Source organism: Chlorocebus sabaeus, chromosome 25, assembly GCF_047675955.1.
Source record: "Chlorocebus sabaeus isolate Y175 chromosome 25, mChlSab1.0.hap1, whole genome shotgun sequence".
Classification (NCBI taxonomy): domain Eukaryota; kingdom Metazoa; phylum Chordata; class Mammalia; order Primates; family Cercopithecidae; genus Chlorocebus; species Chlorocebus sabaeus.
In genome coordinates this window covers 48,000,819-48,016,245 of record NC_132928.1, presented here as the reverse complement: position 1 = coordinate 48,016,245, position 15,427 = coordinate 48,000,819, and the positions used below count along the sequence as shown (strand labels likewise).

At 45.4% G+C, this 15,427-nt stretch overlaps 1 protein-coding gene across 7 annotated transcripts in view; it reads left to right on the top strand.

Annotated features, from left to right (window-relative positions):
- CACNA1E (calcium voltage-gated channel subunit alpha1 E) overlaps nucleotides 1-15,427 on the top strand; it is a 495,006-nt gene that overhangs the window by 465,013 nt on the left and 14,566 nt on the right. For 5 of the 7 annotated variants that reach the window (XM_073011718.1, XM_073011715.1, XM_073011713.1 and 2 more), the window contains 5 exons: nucleotides 1,334-1,425; nucleotides 2,104-2,269; nucleotides 6,891-7,018; nucleotides 12,218-12,314; nucleotides 14,485-14,590. In XM_073011718.1, the coding sequence (XP_072867819.1) occupies nucleotides 1,334-1,425; nucleotides 2,104-2,269; nucleotides 6,891-7,018; nucleotides 12,218-12,314; nucleotides 14,485-14,590 (589 nt within the window). Of the gene's footprint in view, nucleotides 1-1,333; nucleotides 1,426-2,103; nucleotides 2,270-6,890; nucleotides 7,019-8,822; nucleotides 10,156-12,217; nucleotides 12,315-14,484; nucleotides 14,591-15,427 lie in introns of those variants that run through there. The other 2 variants (XM_073011717.1, XM_073011716.1) reach the window with 2 other exon arrangements.

Genomic DNA, 15,427 nt, shown 5'->3' with positions numbered 1-15,427 from the left:
CTCTTTCCATTCTTCTCTGCTGCTGCCTCACTTGCCACCTCCATTCTCCCTGAGAGATAAGTAGTATTTGGGTTTTGAAAAACAGCATTGAGAACAAATTCCCAGAGCAGGTGTCAGTGGGAGTTACTTGAGCAAAATAGCTGGGGGCAGAGATTGTTCCTCAATTGCACATTCTAAAAACTGTGAGGGGGAAAATGTGTTCCATTTAGTACACATTGGATAAACTGAAGCATGTTCAATGCGGGCTGAAAATTATCTCAGATGACTGGAAAAGTAACCCAGTAAGTCCTCGATTGTCCCAACATTGACTTGTGAGACTAGATTCTGATACCCAAAATGTGATTGGGGAAGAAGAGTACATGTGTGAAAGCCTCCTTTTCATCTGAAGAGTGGAGGGGTTGACCTTGGCTCCAGGCAGCCCTGTGTCTGGGAGTTCATCACTACTCAGTCTCTGTGGATAAAGATCTCTGAGTGTTCACAGTGATCACATTCTAAGCTCAGTAGCCAGCAGCAGATCAGCAAATCTCACTCTGTCACTCAGAATCTGCCCAAAGCCATTTTTTGTTTTCCTTTTCAAAGTGTCCAGGTGGCCTGACTTTCCCCATCCTATTAGCCTGGACTTCATTTTAGATCCTGCATAAATGTTTCCTTTTGGATGGGATTTGGGTCTGTTGGATGACCCAAACTGGATGATACATGTGGACATACGTAGATATATGCACATGGATATGTGTGTGTTCATTCTCATGGATTGTACATTAATGACAAACAGACCTTCTAAGATATGACTCAATGGATAGAAACATATCTAAGGAAGATAGAGATGCCACTCTCTGACCTGATCTGCTTGTAAATTACAGGGTAGCATCTCCCCAAGCCATAAATGATGTCTTCTTGCAAATTCGAATGCCCCCATCATGACTACCTGAGACAGGAAGAGAGGGGTAACTCCTTCCATGCACTCCTGCTGTGAGATAATGTCTTTGACAGACTGCTTGAGTACCATGGTGACAGGTACCATGGAAATAAAAGACCAGATTAAGTGTGGGAGGAACTATGTACAGGCAGAATGACTTCGAAAGAGCCTGCATTCTACGTTATGCTGGGACCTTGCTGCACGGGTCCCCTTTGCTGCACTAGAGCAGTGGAGGATAATTATTCTTGCATATCAGCCCAAGAGCACAGTGTCCAGCAGCTCTCTGGGTCTGAGTTGTCTGCTTCAGGGGCGGGTCATCAGGAAGAGCCATGTACGTGGCTTTGCCAATCCCCATGTGCTGGACACATCACACAGCTTGGTAATGCTCACTGTTTTTCTGTTGTTTCTCTCCTCAAGGTATTTGGAAACATAAAATTAGATGAGGAGAGTCACATCAATCGGCACAACAACTTCCGGAGTTTCTTTGGGTCCCTAATGCTACTCTTCAGGTACCTGGCTGCATAACTGTCATAGCTGGAGTTCTCCTGATGGGGGGAGAGAGAGTCGGTCTGCCTCTTCATCCCATTTCCCATTGTATCTTTATTCCACTTCCTTTGCTCCTGTCAGTAGAAGGGGGAATTTGCAATGTCTTTGCCAAACTGCCCCATAACATTAGAAAGTTTCGTCTTGTCTACAGCCATACCACCATGAATGTGCCTGATCTAGTCTGATCTTGGAAGCTAAGCAGAGTTGGGTCTGCTAAATACTTGGGTGGGGGAAAATTTCATCAATGTCTTTGGCTCAGCAGTTAATTTGCAAATTTTAACTTCAACATGGCCTGCAAGGGTTTCGGGGGGGGAATGTCAGGACAGTGTTTGCAGACCAAATTCCACTTAAGGGCCGAAACCTTGGATAGCCAGGTTTATGTGGGGTCTTAGAGAATCCCACAACTAGTAGCAGAGACCCCACAAAAGATGGAAAGGCAGTGGATATGGTAGCAGAACCCAAAACAGACCTCAATGGGACTCTTTATCTCTGCATGGAAAGCACTAGAAGGGGAGAACCGGGTAAAAAGGGAGCCTGTTGGGCCCAGGCAAGAGCAAGGATGGGGAATTGGGAAAGAGGAACAAGGATGTAATAGGATCTGCAGACCTGCTCCTGCTAACCAAAATGTCTCTTGGGCTCAGGAGTGCCACAGGTGAGGCCTGGCAGGAGATTATGCTGTCATGCCTCGGGGAGAAGGGCTGTGAGCCTGACACCACCGCACCCTCAGGGCAGAACGAGAATGAGCGCTGCGGCACCGATCTGGCCTACGTGTACTTTGTCTCCTTCATCTTCTTCTGCTCCTTCTTGGTGAGCAACATTGTGCTCTTGCCTTGCGATATGGCCCATCCCATCCTACCCCCAACCCTCTGATACACAGACAGGAGATGTTTACTTCAGTGTATGTTTGTACTTCCCTCCCCTCCTATCCCCCTCTCTCCACACCCCCACCATGCACACACTCACACCCAGACCCAGGTTAAGAACTAGATCGTCCTCTGGAGAACTCTTGGAGATTAGCGTGCCTGTCAGACTCCTGGATGGGTGACTTTCAATGATTAAGAAAAGTTTTTGTTGCTTCTAGGGAAATATTTTTGTGAAAAGGGAAGGTGAGCATATTTCAGTGCACTGAGCTTCATATCAAATCTATGAACACTCAGAGTAAATCCTTTGTCATATCTCAGGTATTTTATCTTATAAGTAGGTCTATGGATATCTTCTCTTTGGGAGATGTTTGAACTGCTTAGAAAAGGTACCTGAAAATGCAAGGCTATAGCATTGATAAGAGTAGAATGATGATAATGGAATAAATGTGGTTCTCTCTTGACTTGTAATGTTATTACATTTGATAGTTGACCAGCTCATAGATGATAAAGAATATGATTGCTTTGATTGCTTTGGGTGTTAGTAAATATTGAGTAGTATATGTGGAGCACACCCACCTATAAAGTGGTGAGAAACCCTAGGTGCCTCTTAAGTCTCTTTTGGAGAAAGCATGACTCAGCACACCCACTTCCAGAAACTTCTACCCTGTGTATCAGACAAGCAGTGATAAATAGAATAATAAAAGGGTCAGTTTAGTGTTTCTGGTCACTCTGAAATTCCTCAGCTCAACTTCACTGCTAATGCCACTGGCTATACAAAAACCTAAAACTAAAACAGTGACACCACTGAAAAGTGGTCAATTTCACGACCATGCATCAAAAAGTGAATTAATTGTCTTATGTCCAGGGATTGCTACCTTGCAAGTGATCCCAAGGGGACTGAAACTTCCCACATGTCCAGGTCTCCAGTGAGGGGGTGGGCTACAGAAAGACCATTAAGTGTTGCCTGTAGGTCAGTGTGGCAGGGAGTGAGCGAACGGGAGATGTGGGCAGCCCACACAGTAGTCTTGGCTTTGTTCCTCTGCTAGCCTTGGCCCTTTAATAGCCCTTTTATAGCATCTATAAAACGGGAGGAAAAAATGACTTAATAATAGCGTTTTATACACAATGAACTGATCCATGTGTTTTAATATACTTCCTTCTTATGTATGTGAAAGGTTTTTCAATAAAAAGAAAAGAATACACAACAGTATCTTATTTACAAATATAGAAGTATAATGTATAAAGAAAAAAAAAACCCTGAAATTTAGAAAAATGCTATTGATGGGAGTTTTCCATTTATTCACATCTTCAGTACATTTTTATTGAGTGGCCATTGTGAGATTCACTCTCAGCAAGGCCCATCCCTCAGTCACCAGTAGTCAAGGGGTGAAACTGACTCTTAGCTTCCAGGAATCGGTGCTCACTGCTAGGGTGAAATGGAGCAGATAGAAGCACATGTGGACTTCTTACTTTTATCTCACATGGTTTAAGTGTTTCATAATAAATATTTGAAAGAAACCAAAGATAAAACTGGAAATTAATTAGAGACCATAAAGGTACTTTTGGAATTTTGAGACAGAGGGTGCTGCATAATTCACATTACTGTTATTTTTAATGAGGCTATATTCGGTATGAGATGATCTGCTTTCAGATCTATATGAGACTGCCTTTGTGACCTTGGACAAGTCACACAGCTTCTCAACTCAAACCTGCCACTCTACAGAGATTTACTGATGCCCCCACGATGTGCCCCAGGCCTTATACTGGAAACTAAGAATACAAATGTGAATCCAAAGCAGTTCTGTCCTTGAGGGGTGATGGTAATTAAACCTGCCTCTAAAAGAGTTGGAGCAAGCGTAAAAACAAGTAATAGGTGTGACTGCACACGTTACACTCTTAATGACTGTACAAATGAAAAGCAGTAACAATGCTAATAGTTTTTGTTGACATTAATACTAGGTACCCTGAAAAGAGTACAAAAGAAATGTCTGGATACATGGAAAACCCTTTATAACCCAGGCAGTGGTTGAACAAATTCACTGTGGCTCCAACCTTAGAGGCAGAAAGACAGGCCTGTGTTGGGATTAGGTTCACCTGCATGAGACGGAAATCTCCAGATAACAGCAGCTTAACCAGGAGGGATGCTGATTTCCCTTCCATGTCAGTGAAGTCTGGAGGAAGGTAGTCAGTCTGGTTATGGTGGCTCCACAGGGGTGTTGGGGCCCCAGACCTATTCCTGCTTTCAGCTCCATCACCTCTGTGGTGTGTCCCTCATCCTCAAGGAAGAGGAGACATCTAGACCTCCAGCCATCCATCTCTACTCTACTCTAGGCAGCAGGAGAAAGGAAGAGTCAAGTCTGGCTGTTAGGTGTGACCAGCAGTCTGTGTATTGTAGAGACTCCAACCATGTCCTTCCTCCACACTGTCTCCTTATCCTGTACACCCTGTGTGCATATCTGGCACCTCTGTGCACCTGGCCACCTTGACCTGGGGGTCCACAACAGAGACTCCAGTTCTCCTACCAGTTGTTGTCTATCAGGCAGGACCCTTTCACTTACAAGAGACAGAAAGCCCAGCTAAATCCAGCTTCAGTAAAGTGGGATTTTACAGGCTCCTGTAAATGAGGAGTCCTGGGGCAGAGCAGGCTTGATATGGGGCTCAGATGATATCACCAGGTCCAGTTTCTTTCTATTTACAGATCTTGCCTCCACCTTGCTCCATCCTTGTGAGTGCAAATATCAACATCCCAAGATGGCTGTAGTGGCAGCTCTAGACCTCACATTTTCACACATTTAAGAGCAACAGGAAGAACTATTTTGCCCTGAAGGTTCAATACCATTTTATTGGTTTTGATGGGATCACCAACCACAGTGCCCAGGGAAATGGGATTTAATGACTAGTTGAGGCCTGGGTCACCGGAGGGTGTCCCATTGAATCTCACTAACTGGGAACAGCCAAGAACCTGGGCCAGAAATACAGTGAATGGGTGATCAGGGCAGCCAGGAAATAAGGAAACTGCTGTTGACCATCAAGTCCTGTGGATTCCACCTTTGTTAACTCTGCTGTGGTCCTTGCTGTCGTCCTGCCCCTGGTAGATTCAGGAGTACTGCAACATCCTCCCTTGGTTTCCCACCCACCCTACATGCTGCTACCGTGAGTTCTTTCTGAATGCAAATGTCCCTTTATCTCTCTCCTCTCTAAACCCCTTTAGTAGATCCTGTTGCTTACAGAACAGTCTAGATCAGTGGTTGGCAAACTACAGCCCTTGGGACAAATCAGGTTTACCACCTGTTTTTGTGTGGCCAGTGAAATAATGGCTTCTACATTCTTAAATGGTTGAGGAAAGAAAACAAAAGATGAATGATGTTCCATGGCATAGAATTACATGGAATTCAAATTTCAGTGTCCATAAACAAAGCTTTATCAGAACACAGCCATGTTCATTTGTATACAGATGATCTATCTGGTGCTACAACAGAAAAACTGAATAGTTACAGCAGAGACCGCACAGCCTGCAGAGCCTAAAATATTTGCCGTCTGACCAGTTCACTGATCCTGGTCTACACTCTTTAGCTCAGTGTATGAGATACTTCTGTGATCTGGCACTTGGATCCAGCTGCTCTGCCCTCCTTGCAGATCCCTGGCTATTCCCTGTCCCTGCATACCTCTGTGCTGGCTCCTTTGCTAAAACACCCTCCTCCATGCGCATGTCTATCTGGTGAACAGTACTAAGCATCAACTCTCTTATACATTTTTTCTTCAGCCCGGAGAAGTTGCCTTCACACTCCTTTTTGTCCCCACCGGAACCTGCATATGCTTCTTTCATGGTTCTTAAAATTTGTCACATTTGTATGTTTCCATTACATCACAGTCTCTACTCAGTACCAAATAAGTCTTGAAGGGCATTCAAGTAACCACATCTAGTGAAGCCCTGCTGTCCTGTAAGCCCTGTGCTAGGCATGGGAATATACCTCTGGACAAGAACTTTGTTATCTCACATCTCTGGCACCTGAATCTCTGTTTGGAACATAATAGGTGCACAGTAAAGGCTGGCTAAACAAATACGTGGAAGAGTAGGGACATACAAACTGCTTAAGAGTCAAGAACAGCTTAAAGTCATCACAACAGTAGACCATGCCATCAGCTCTAAAACATCCTACCAGTTGTTCTTTGGGCTGCTTTTATGGAGCAAGAATGAAGGGGGAGGCTAGGGAGGAAAGGTTGGCATCTGGCCTTGACTTCCTCTAGCCCTCAAGAATGTTATGGCTGCTGGTGTTCCCTCTGCTGCCACAGTAACAAATAAATGGAACAGATAATAAAAGTGACTGTGGGGTACTCTACAAATATGAAGTGGCATAGAAATGTAAAGTAAGAATGCTCACACAATGAAAGTGTGGTACAAATAATGAAAACGTGTTGCATTCAGCAAGATCAGTGGTGCTTGAGCTAGGAACTTCAGCCCTACAAACTTTTGAATTCTTTTCTTTGCCCTGAAGCCTATTTTCCTGCTTCCTGAGCTCTGCTTTAGGTGTCCCCTAACCCCTGTTCTTCCCCTTGCCCTTCAGATGCTCAACCTGTTCGTGGCCGTCATCATGGACAACTTTGAGTACCTGACTCGGGACTCCTCCATCCTGGGGCCTCACCACTTGGATGAGTTTGTCCGTGTCTGGGCAGAATATGACCGAGCAGCATGGTGCGTAGGCCCCTCAGCCGTCCCAGCAGGGCCCAGAGCAAAGGTCTCTGGAGTTCCCAGGGAAGAGGTCAGAATTGGAGCCACCCAAATGCCTGCCTGTTGCAGAAGGAAAGGAGATTCCTCTTGATTGTGGCCCATGGAAGAGGCTCTGGTATCAAGCCAGTCACTAAAGACTTCTGAATCCTCCTTTCCCCTCTCTTTCCTTCTGTGACAGGGTTTTCCTTTTCTGGGCTGGTCTTATCACCCAGGCCTCACCTCAGATTATTTGGGTTCAATCCCAAGAGAAGTTTCCCATAATCTTTTTCTGCCAATGGTTTAGTGAACTCCTTTGAGTTACCAGGGGGTTTGACAAGGGTTTTTGGCCAGCTGGACATCCGGCCACCATGATCAGTGCCTATGAGCATTTTCTCTTTCTCACTCCTCTCAGCGGATACAGTTGGATATAACTCTGAAATTACTCTTTTTTAAAAACCAAACAAGTTGTTCTTCCAACTGTTCCCTTAAACATTTGTGGATTTTTATTACATGGAACTAAATTAAATGGTAGGAATTGGTGGAGATAACCTCTTTACTGTCTCTCTTGCTGTTGAGTAGTTCTGAAGTGATAACATGCCTTCTAGGCTCTAGTGCAGGGATTGGCAAACTACATCCCATGGGCAAAATTCGGTCCATTTTTTTTTTTTTTGCAAATAAAGTTTTACTGGAGGACAGCTCAACCATTCGTTTATGTATTGTCTCTGGCTGCTTACATACTACAAGGAAGAGATGAGCGATTGTGACAGAGATGGTATGGTCCTCAAATTTGAAAGTATTTACTATAGAAATATTAGGTTGGAACAAAAGTAGTTGCAAGCCATTTTTGCATCAACCTATAGTTTACTGTCAAAAAATTTACTGCCAAAAAGTTTGCTAATCCCTGCTTTAGAATATAAAGGCAGAAAATACTGCCTTTTTTCTGGCCCTCATGGCTGAGGACAAGGTGAGAATTCTGTGAATGCTCACTCCGAAGGAACTGTCCTGTTCCAGGTCATTTTAGCTTTTGGATCTTAACTCACCAATCTTCTATCCATTCTGGTCCCCCTCTGAAAAATACTACAAGAAATGTTATCCTTCACAGGCATGGACCAAGTTGCTTCCACCTGGAACCCCCTTCATGATCAGAGACTTTTCCCAAAAATCTATCCTCTGGTGAGGCTGTTGAACTTGGGTCACTGTTTTAGCGACTGGAAGGGTGAATCAGAATTCTTTCCTTCATTAATTATTAATGACTTAGGGTACAGAGTTATCTAAATCCATTCCTATTACAATGGCTGAGCATTCTTTCTGGTCTTACTTTCTAGTAAATAGATCCTAGAAAGCGATGGGCAGTGTGTTAGAGGAGAAGGCAGCCAGGCCTGCGTGTCTTCAGCTCCATGGCCTTGGACAAGTCACATAACCACTCTGGGCTTCTTTATCTGTAAAATGGCGATTGTGACACCTACATAACTTGCAAAGTGGTTATGAGGATGATATTAAATCATGTGTGTAACTGTTATTATAATCAACAATAACCACACGGGAATGCTACTTGGAATGTCTAGAAAATCGGCCTCTGTAAGCATGAATATCTATGGGATTGGGAGCCTAAGAAGGGACCTCTTCACTCACCCAAGAGGAGAAACCAACTGTGAGCAAAAAAGTCCATTGTTCATCTGGGCTCACTCAGGTATCCTTGGCTTCCAGAAACCCCAGCTTCTTGTGGTTTCACTTATCTTGGGATCCAAATGCCATGTGTATAAAGCATGCTTCTCCCTACTCATTGCAGTTGCTGGGAAGAAATGATTCCATGAGGATGAAACATGAGACTCAGACATGTGGACTGGGGAAGAGCAGAAAGACAAAGAATTTCTTCTGTGTGCTTTGAAATTCACAGTGTAACTCATTCTAGTTAGAGTTTGGTTGGCTTTCTTTATAAGATGGGTGAGGAAGACTAACAAAAGTAACGTGAGCCAATGTCTTCAAAAGGAGGACTGATACCAGTTGCAAAAAATGTCAGTCTGTAGCCACTTCCAACCCACCTACTTCCCAGTCTCACTAAGGCAAAATGAAAGGACAACTGGCTAAATTACCTCAAGAGTTGGGAGACTTGGAGGTACTGATGAGCTGCTATCCAGAAGAAGAGGAGGAATCAACCCTCAAATTTCAAAAAGCCTAGAAAGAGTAAAGCTGGGCTGAAGCAGTAGTCTCCATATGGCTGCCAGCAAGGACTGAATGCACAGAGGTGGAGATGGCTGTGTTTATAATTTCCAGCGGAAACCCTGGTCTGTACCAGGGTGTATACAGACCTGCAAATTCCTGGGTGTTGCTTCTTTTTCTGGAGCCTGACAGAGAAGATGCTGTAGCCACTGAAAATTAATCAGTCATTAATTCTATCCCTTCCATAGGAAGCTAGTACTCTCTAGTGGGCTCCTGGGGAAAAGGTTGGTAAGATAGCTAGAATTCTGGCTGACTCCAGCCAAGCTGCTGTTGGCTGAATGGCAGGAAGAGGGCTGGGCGGGAGAGTGTTCATGGCTTCCTCCCTGGCTGCTCTCTGAACACAGACCTCAGCAGGCTCCTACCGAGTAGAGAAGACTTGCCCAAGCTGAACGCAGAAAAATCTGTCACAAAGAGAAGCAAAGCCCTTTGTGATTTCCCTCATGCCAGCTGTGCTCCTTGCTAATTAGCCTAATGGGAAATTTGTCTCTTCCAGACTGCAGAAAGCCGCTGACTTTCCACTGCCCCTGACAAGCGGGTCTGAGTAACTGACTATAATCAGTGTCTGTGAAAAGCAAACAGTTCGCAGTCCACTTCAAGGCAGCCTGGCATCTGCTCTGGACAGCAGTCTGAGTCATTTGTGAATTGGCAGGCTTTGTTCCTAGAAGCCTAGCTAGAGCCAGGGCTGTGTCTGCATCTGGCCAGGTATGGGCCAGATAGGTATTATGGGGTGCTCTTGGTCATTAGGCAGTTCCCTTTGGCATTGAATGGGCACTGATTTCCTTAGAAAATTGCAGCAGTACAGTTTGGCAAGGTAATGGTTCTCTGGTGCTTACTGTTTTCAGTCTCTCCTGGTCTGGCTTTGCCAGGCCCAAGGAAAGAAGCTGCTCTGACCTCTTTCAGCCATCCTCTTCATGGCTAAGCTGTCATTTATTTCCCACCCTTCTCTGAGTGTCCTATTAACCCACCTGTGCTTCCTTTACAGCGGCAGGATCCCGTATAAGGATATGTACAAATTAGTGCGGGTGATCTCGCCTCCTCTGGGCCTGGGAGAGAACTGCCCCTACAGGGTGGCTTGCAAGGTTTGCCTCCCAGTCCCCAGCCATGACCTGCCGTGGGATGCAACATCTAACCCCTCCTCTCTGTCCTCTGCTCCACCACCACTGTGCCACATGAGGGAATCTTCATGTTGCTTTCCTTTGAGTTTAAAGAGGTCCAAACCCTTCCAGAACCAGCAGCTGTTACATAAGCAGAAGGGCATACTTTGGGGAAAAGGCAGAAGAGTTAAGAACTTCATATGAAGACCAATGTGATCACTCTCTTCTTCACATGCAAACACTCATGTGTGTGTATGTACATGTATACACACCACACACACACACACACACATACACACACACACAGGTCCACCTTAGTCTGTATAATCAGAGGGACCTCTCCTTTCTCTATAGAATGCAGAAATGTTTTTAACCCAGCAAAAGAATTCGGGCTTATTTTCACTGGAGACAGAGAAGCCTCGTTTTAGCAAAATAGCGTCATCATCCCATATGTAATGTATGGAGTATGATCCCAGTGATCCCCCCTCCCAGCTCCTGGATGGTCTGGTCAGAATGACTATGAAAGCTATAGGACAGAAGGGGTGAGAAACAAAGAATTAGGGCAAGAGGTGAGAGTAGGTAAAAGAGGCATGGATTTGGTGCTGTGTGGAAGAAGGTAGTAATAGCTCAGAGAGTCTGGGAAGATCACAGTGAATGAAGCACTCCTGAGCAGAGTCCATGCCTTAGGTTCCTGCCATGGGTTGCTGTGAGGGATCTGAGGGGGCTATCATAATTTCTAAGTCACTTCTTTGTCAGACCAAGGATATTGTTCAGGGGTGAGTAGAACCTCCCTGCTCAACTCTGCCATACCCAGAGAACTCTCTATATCCCAATGGCTCTACTAAGCCCCTATGTAAGGCCAAGCCTGCTAGATAAGGAACCCTCTCCTGGTGCAAGTGGATAGAAGCATGGGCTCCCTGGGGCATAGCACTGCCCAGGCAGCTGGAAGATGACCTAGGCTCAGGAAGGATGCCAGCCTGGACATTGGGATACAGCTGGCCTGGGATGGTGACACAGTGATTCCGTACTCAGGAGGCTGGACAGCTGCCTCTGCTGAGACTCTTTAAACTCCACCCTGGTGAAACCCGCAGCCGCATGTGGGAGAGCTGGGGAGGGTAGCATGGCATGCAAGATGCTCTTCCTCCTCCTGTTTTTGTTTCTTCTGTCCCCAGCATGCCATCGACCTGGCACATGCTGGGGAATAAAGAGCAGTCTTGTCCACAGAGCCAGGTGGAAGCAACGGGGCCAACTCTTTGAGCAGCAAGCACAGCCCACCACCTTCAGTGCAAGACGCCGCCTCCTGCTGCACACACACCACAGAGGGGGGATACACGACGTTCTGTCTGTGGGTTCAGTGGAGAATAGCCTGACTTTCAGGCCAGCACCCCAGCCGGGGTCAGAAACTCCAACCCATGGCCGGAGCACCGTCTATCCGGTTTATACCGCTCACACACAGCCCTGGGAATTGAAAATAAGCTGTGCTGTATTGGGAAGGGATGAAGTGAACAGGGAAGACAGGGGAATGCTAATCGAGGAGAAAATGAGTCCCCGTGACTGTTCCCGTGGAGAGTCATAGGGACCAAAGGTTGCCACCAGTGTTCCTGGGTCTGTGTGGGGCATGATATAAACCGCACCAGGATGGAGTCATGTCTACGATTTGCCTTGATTAACAGGTTTCCTATTCTTTTCCCGTTTGTCCATTTTGTTTTGTTTTTCTTCTCCTGTTTTCTGTATTTTGTTCGTTTTTGCTCTCTGGGAATGCCTGTTCTCCTACCTGTCTGCATCCTTCGCCCCACTTCCTTCTCCTTTCCCTGCCACCTCCCTGCCCCGCTAACCCTCCCCATCCCAACTCACCACCCTCCCTGAGCAGTGGCCGCATCCATTACACTGAGATGTATGAAATGCTGACTCTCATGTCACCTCCGCTAGGCCTCGGCAAGAGATGTCCCTCCAAAGTGGCATATAAGGTAGACCACCCCTTCTTTGTTCTGGGCTAGAGACCAACAGGAAATGGGATCTAGTTGTGGGGAGGCCAGAACATGGGGAGGAAGCCAGGCTGGGGAGGCGGAGGAGGGAACTAAGGAGGAAAGGCACGATGAGACTGAAGAGTCAGGAAGGTTCCCAGGACGAAGTCATGAGATAATACAAGGAATGGTTTTTAATACTGTTCAACATGTTTTTTTATGTGGTATTTTGTGTTTCTACAACTGTGTGGCTTCTTGTGAGTGAGTTACCTGACAAGCAGTGTTAAGTGATGTGTTTCCTTTTAGAGGAGGCAGAGTGGTGGCCTATGGGATGGCATATATGGGCAAGAAGGAAGCCTGCAGCAAAACAGCTATCAGTGCTCATATGCAAAGAAATATCTTCAATCAGATAAATTAAGGAAATCACGCAGAAATTCCTTTATACATGGAATTGTTAGGAGAAAATTACTTTAAACAAGAAATTTTTAGGAGAGAGGAAAACTCATAACAAATGTTTTCACCCATGACATAGGAAGAATGGCATAGGTTCCTTCTAGGTCTAAGAAGAAAAGAGGAACCTGTCTTCCATCCTGTGATAGACTGAGGAATGCAGCTCTATCCCACTAACCTAGCTACCCAATTCTCTTGGAAATACTCAAAATGAAGGAAAATCATGGGCACAAGTTATATTCAGCCTTAAATCTGACTTGCATAACATAGTTATGGGGCCTGGCCCCAGAGTTGTGGGTGGATTCCCCCATGACTTGCTGCTTAGAGATTATTGCACACTGGGAGTCATTTGCCCTTGGGGTGCTCATAGCTTTTGGACATGAGTTGTTTTGCCACCCATTAGTAATAGTTACTGTCGGTTCCCCTTTGCTATTTAGACTGACCCAGAACTCTGGAGCTCTTTCATTTACCTAGGAACACATCATAGTAATGTTTCCACTCCTCTAGATGTTTAAAGAAGTGGGAGAGAGATGGAACTCAAATCCAAACAAGAAACTGGCTTTCCACTCTAAGACACCATGTGGCATCAGCTTTAGGCAGGATGCTGCAATGGAACGTTAGAGACCCTTCTTTGGGAAGAGGTACTTCCCTCTCTGCCAGGCTGGTGGTTCTGCCAGAGGACATTCTCCTGCTGCTATCTCAAGTTGTATGGCCCCAGAGAGCATCTCACTGGAACATGGCCATTAGGGACCCTCATTCCCCCCAGTACATGGCTCCTCGTGCACAGCTTAGGGGCTGGCATCCTTTTTGCTCACGATGGCCACATCCAAAAGTACCAGGTGGTAGAATGTGGCCTTGAATTTGTACTTCTGGGATGAAGCTTGGTGGGAGAAGGGGAGCGGGGATTGGAGGAAAAGTAAAATAACTCCAAAAGCAAGATACTCTCTGGAAAGTGGATTTGGCCATTTCAGTGTGATCCCTTTCTTTGGGTGAGGGGAACAAGGCCTGCCCACTCTGCTCCTGCCTGGGCCACCCTTCTCTCATTCTGTCTTCTTTCTCCGCTCTCCCCATCCTCCTACCCTAGAGCCTGTTTGCACTCTCCCCCTCGTTCACCCTGCTCCACCTCATCCTTTAGACAAGTTGGACTTATGCATGTTCAATCATGTGCTGGCAAATTTCATCTATTAAAGACTCAAAAAGGGGGCACCAGGATGCATCTTTCAAGTTAGATAAGCAAAGCAAAATCTCATCTCTCACTGTATTTCCATGTGAGTTTCAGGGGGTATTCATGGGACAAGTGGAAATATGGAGCAGCCCTGAACAGGGAATGGAGCCACCTCCCAGAGCTGGCTCCTTTCCTTGAGACACTTCTTCTAGAAATCACTTCCCATCCCTATCAAAGACATTCTTAGGACTCCATCGGGGGAGCCCTACAGAATGATTAGGGAAGCTCCTTCCCTTTGGAATTTGGCATCATTCCCTCAGTGAAGAAAAAACAAACTCAAAAAAAAAAAAAAAAAAAAAAAAAAAAAAAAAAAAAAAGGAAATAAGCCTTCAATGAGAAGCAGGGAGAGAAGGACTGGGGCAGGGGATGGGGATCCTTGCCCTTCTTTTTTGTCTGTGCATTTGACCTCTGCCCTTTTCTTCCTTTCTCACTAAGATGTCTTTCAATTTTTTTTTTTTTTTTTTTTGGCCTGCTGTTTCTTTTTTCTCTTTCACACAGAGGTTGGTCCTGATGAACATGCCAGTAGCTGAGGACATGACGGTCCACTTCACCTCCACACTTATGGCTTTGATCCGGACAGCTCTGGACATTAAAATTGCCAAAGGTAAGCTTAGGAAGGGAGATGGGAAGGAGGAATTCTGGAACAACTCATACAGGTGGCACAGGATGGAGATATTTTGAACTGTCATCTATCCAGCTAAGGATACAACAATGCAGTCATCTGAACATCAAGTATCTGACTCAACTAATATTTACCATTTCCTTTTGGTACAATGAATGGTTTGATCGTCTCCAGGGCTTCTTTCAGCTTTAAAAATAATGATCTTCAGTGTCTGGCTCACAATAGGTATTCTAGAAATATTTATTGACCAAAGGTTAATTTTGTCCTTTTTTTCCATATATGGTTTATTTTTCTGAAGTCTTGAGAGGCTTCTGTGGCAGAAGGTGCTGTCATAGAGGCCACGGTAGTGTTTTATTCCTCTTGATTTCTAATCATTGGTTTAGGAGAGAACAGGTTTACTACTACCTCCAGGTGGGTCTTTAGCCTTTCTGCTCTTGTGCAATCTAAATCCTTTTTAAAATCAGATCACTCAGACTATGGAGTTAGGGTTGCTGGAAGGATTGCTGTATGGATAAGAAGGCAGAGGAACGTACTTGCGGCTATTTTTATTTTCTCCTCTGATACACTGAGCACCCGGGAGGCTTTTAGAATGAATGAGAAAATTGCTCTTAGTCTGAGGGTCTCGGATCTCTTGGCAGGATATCCCTGAGTCACTGAAAACGGGAGCCAAAATGTGTTCTGCTTCTTCAGCAGAAAGACCTGGTATTGCAAGATCCACTGTCACTAAGTGCCAAGATTTCTTCTTAAAATATGAGGTGCCCTGCTGATTCAGCTCCTACCTCCACCTTCTCCCTCAGTCCAGGTTATTTCCGGGTCTAT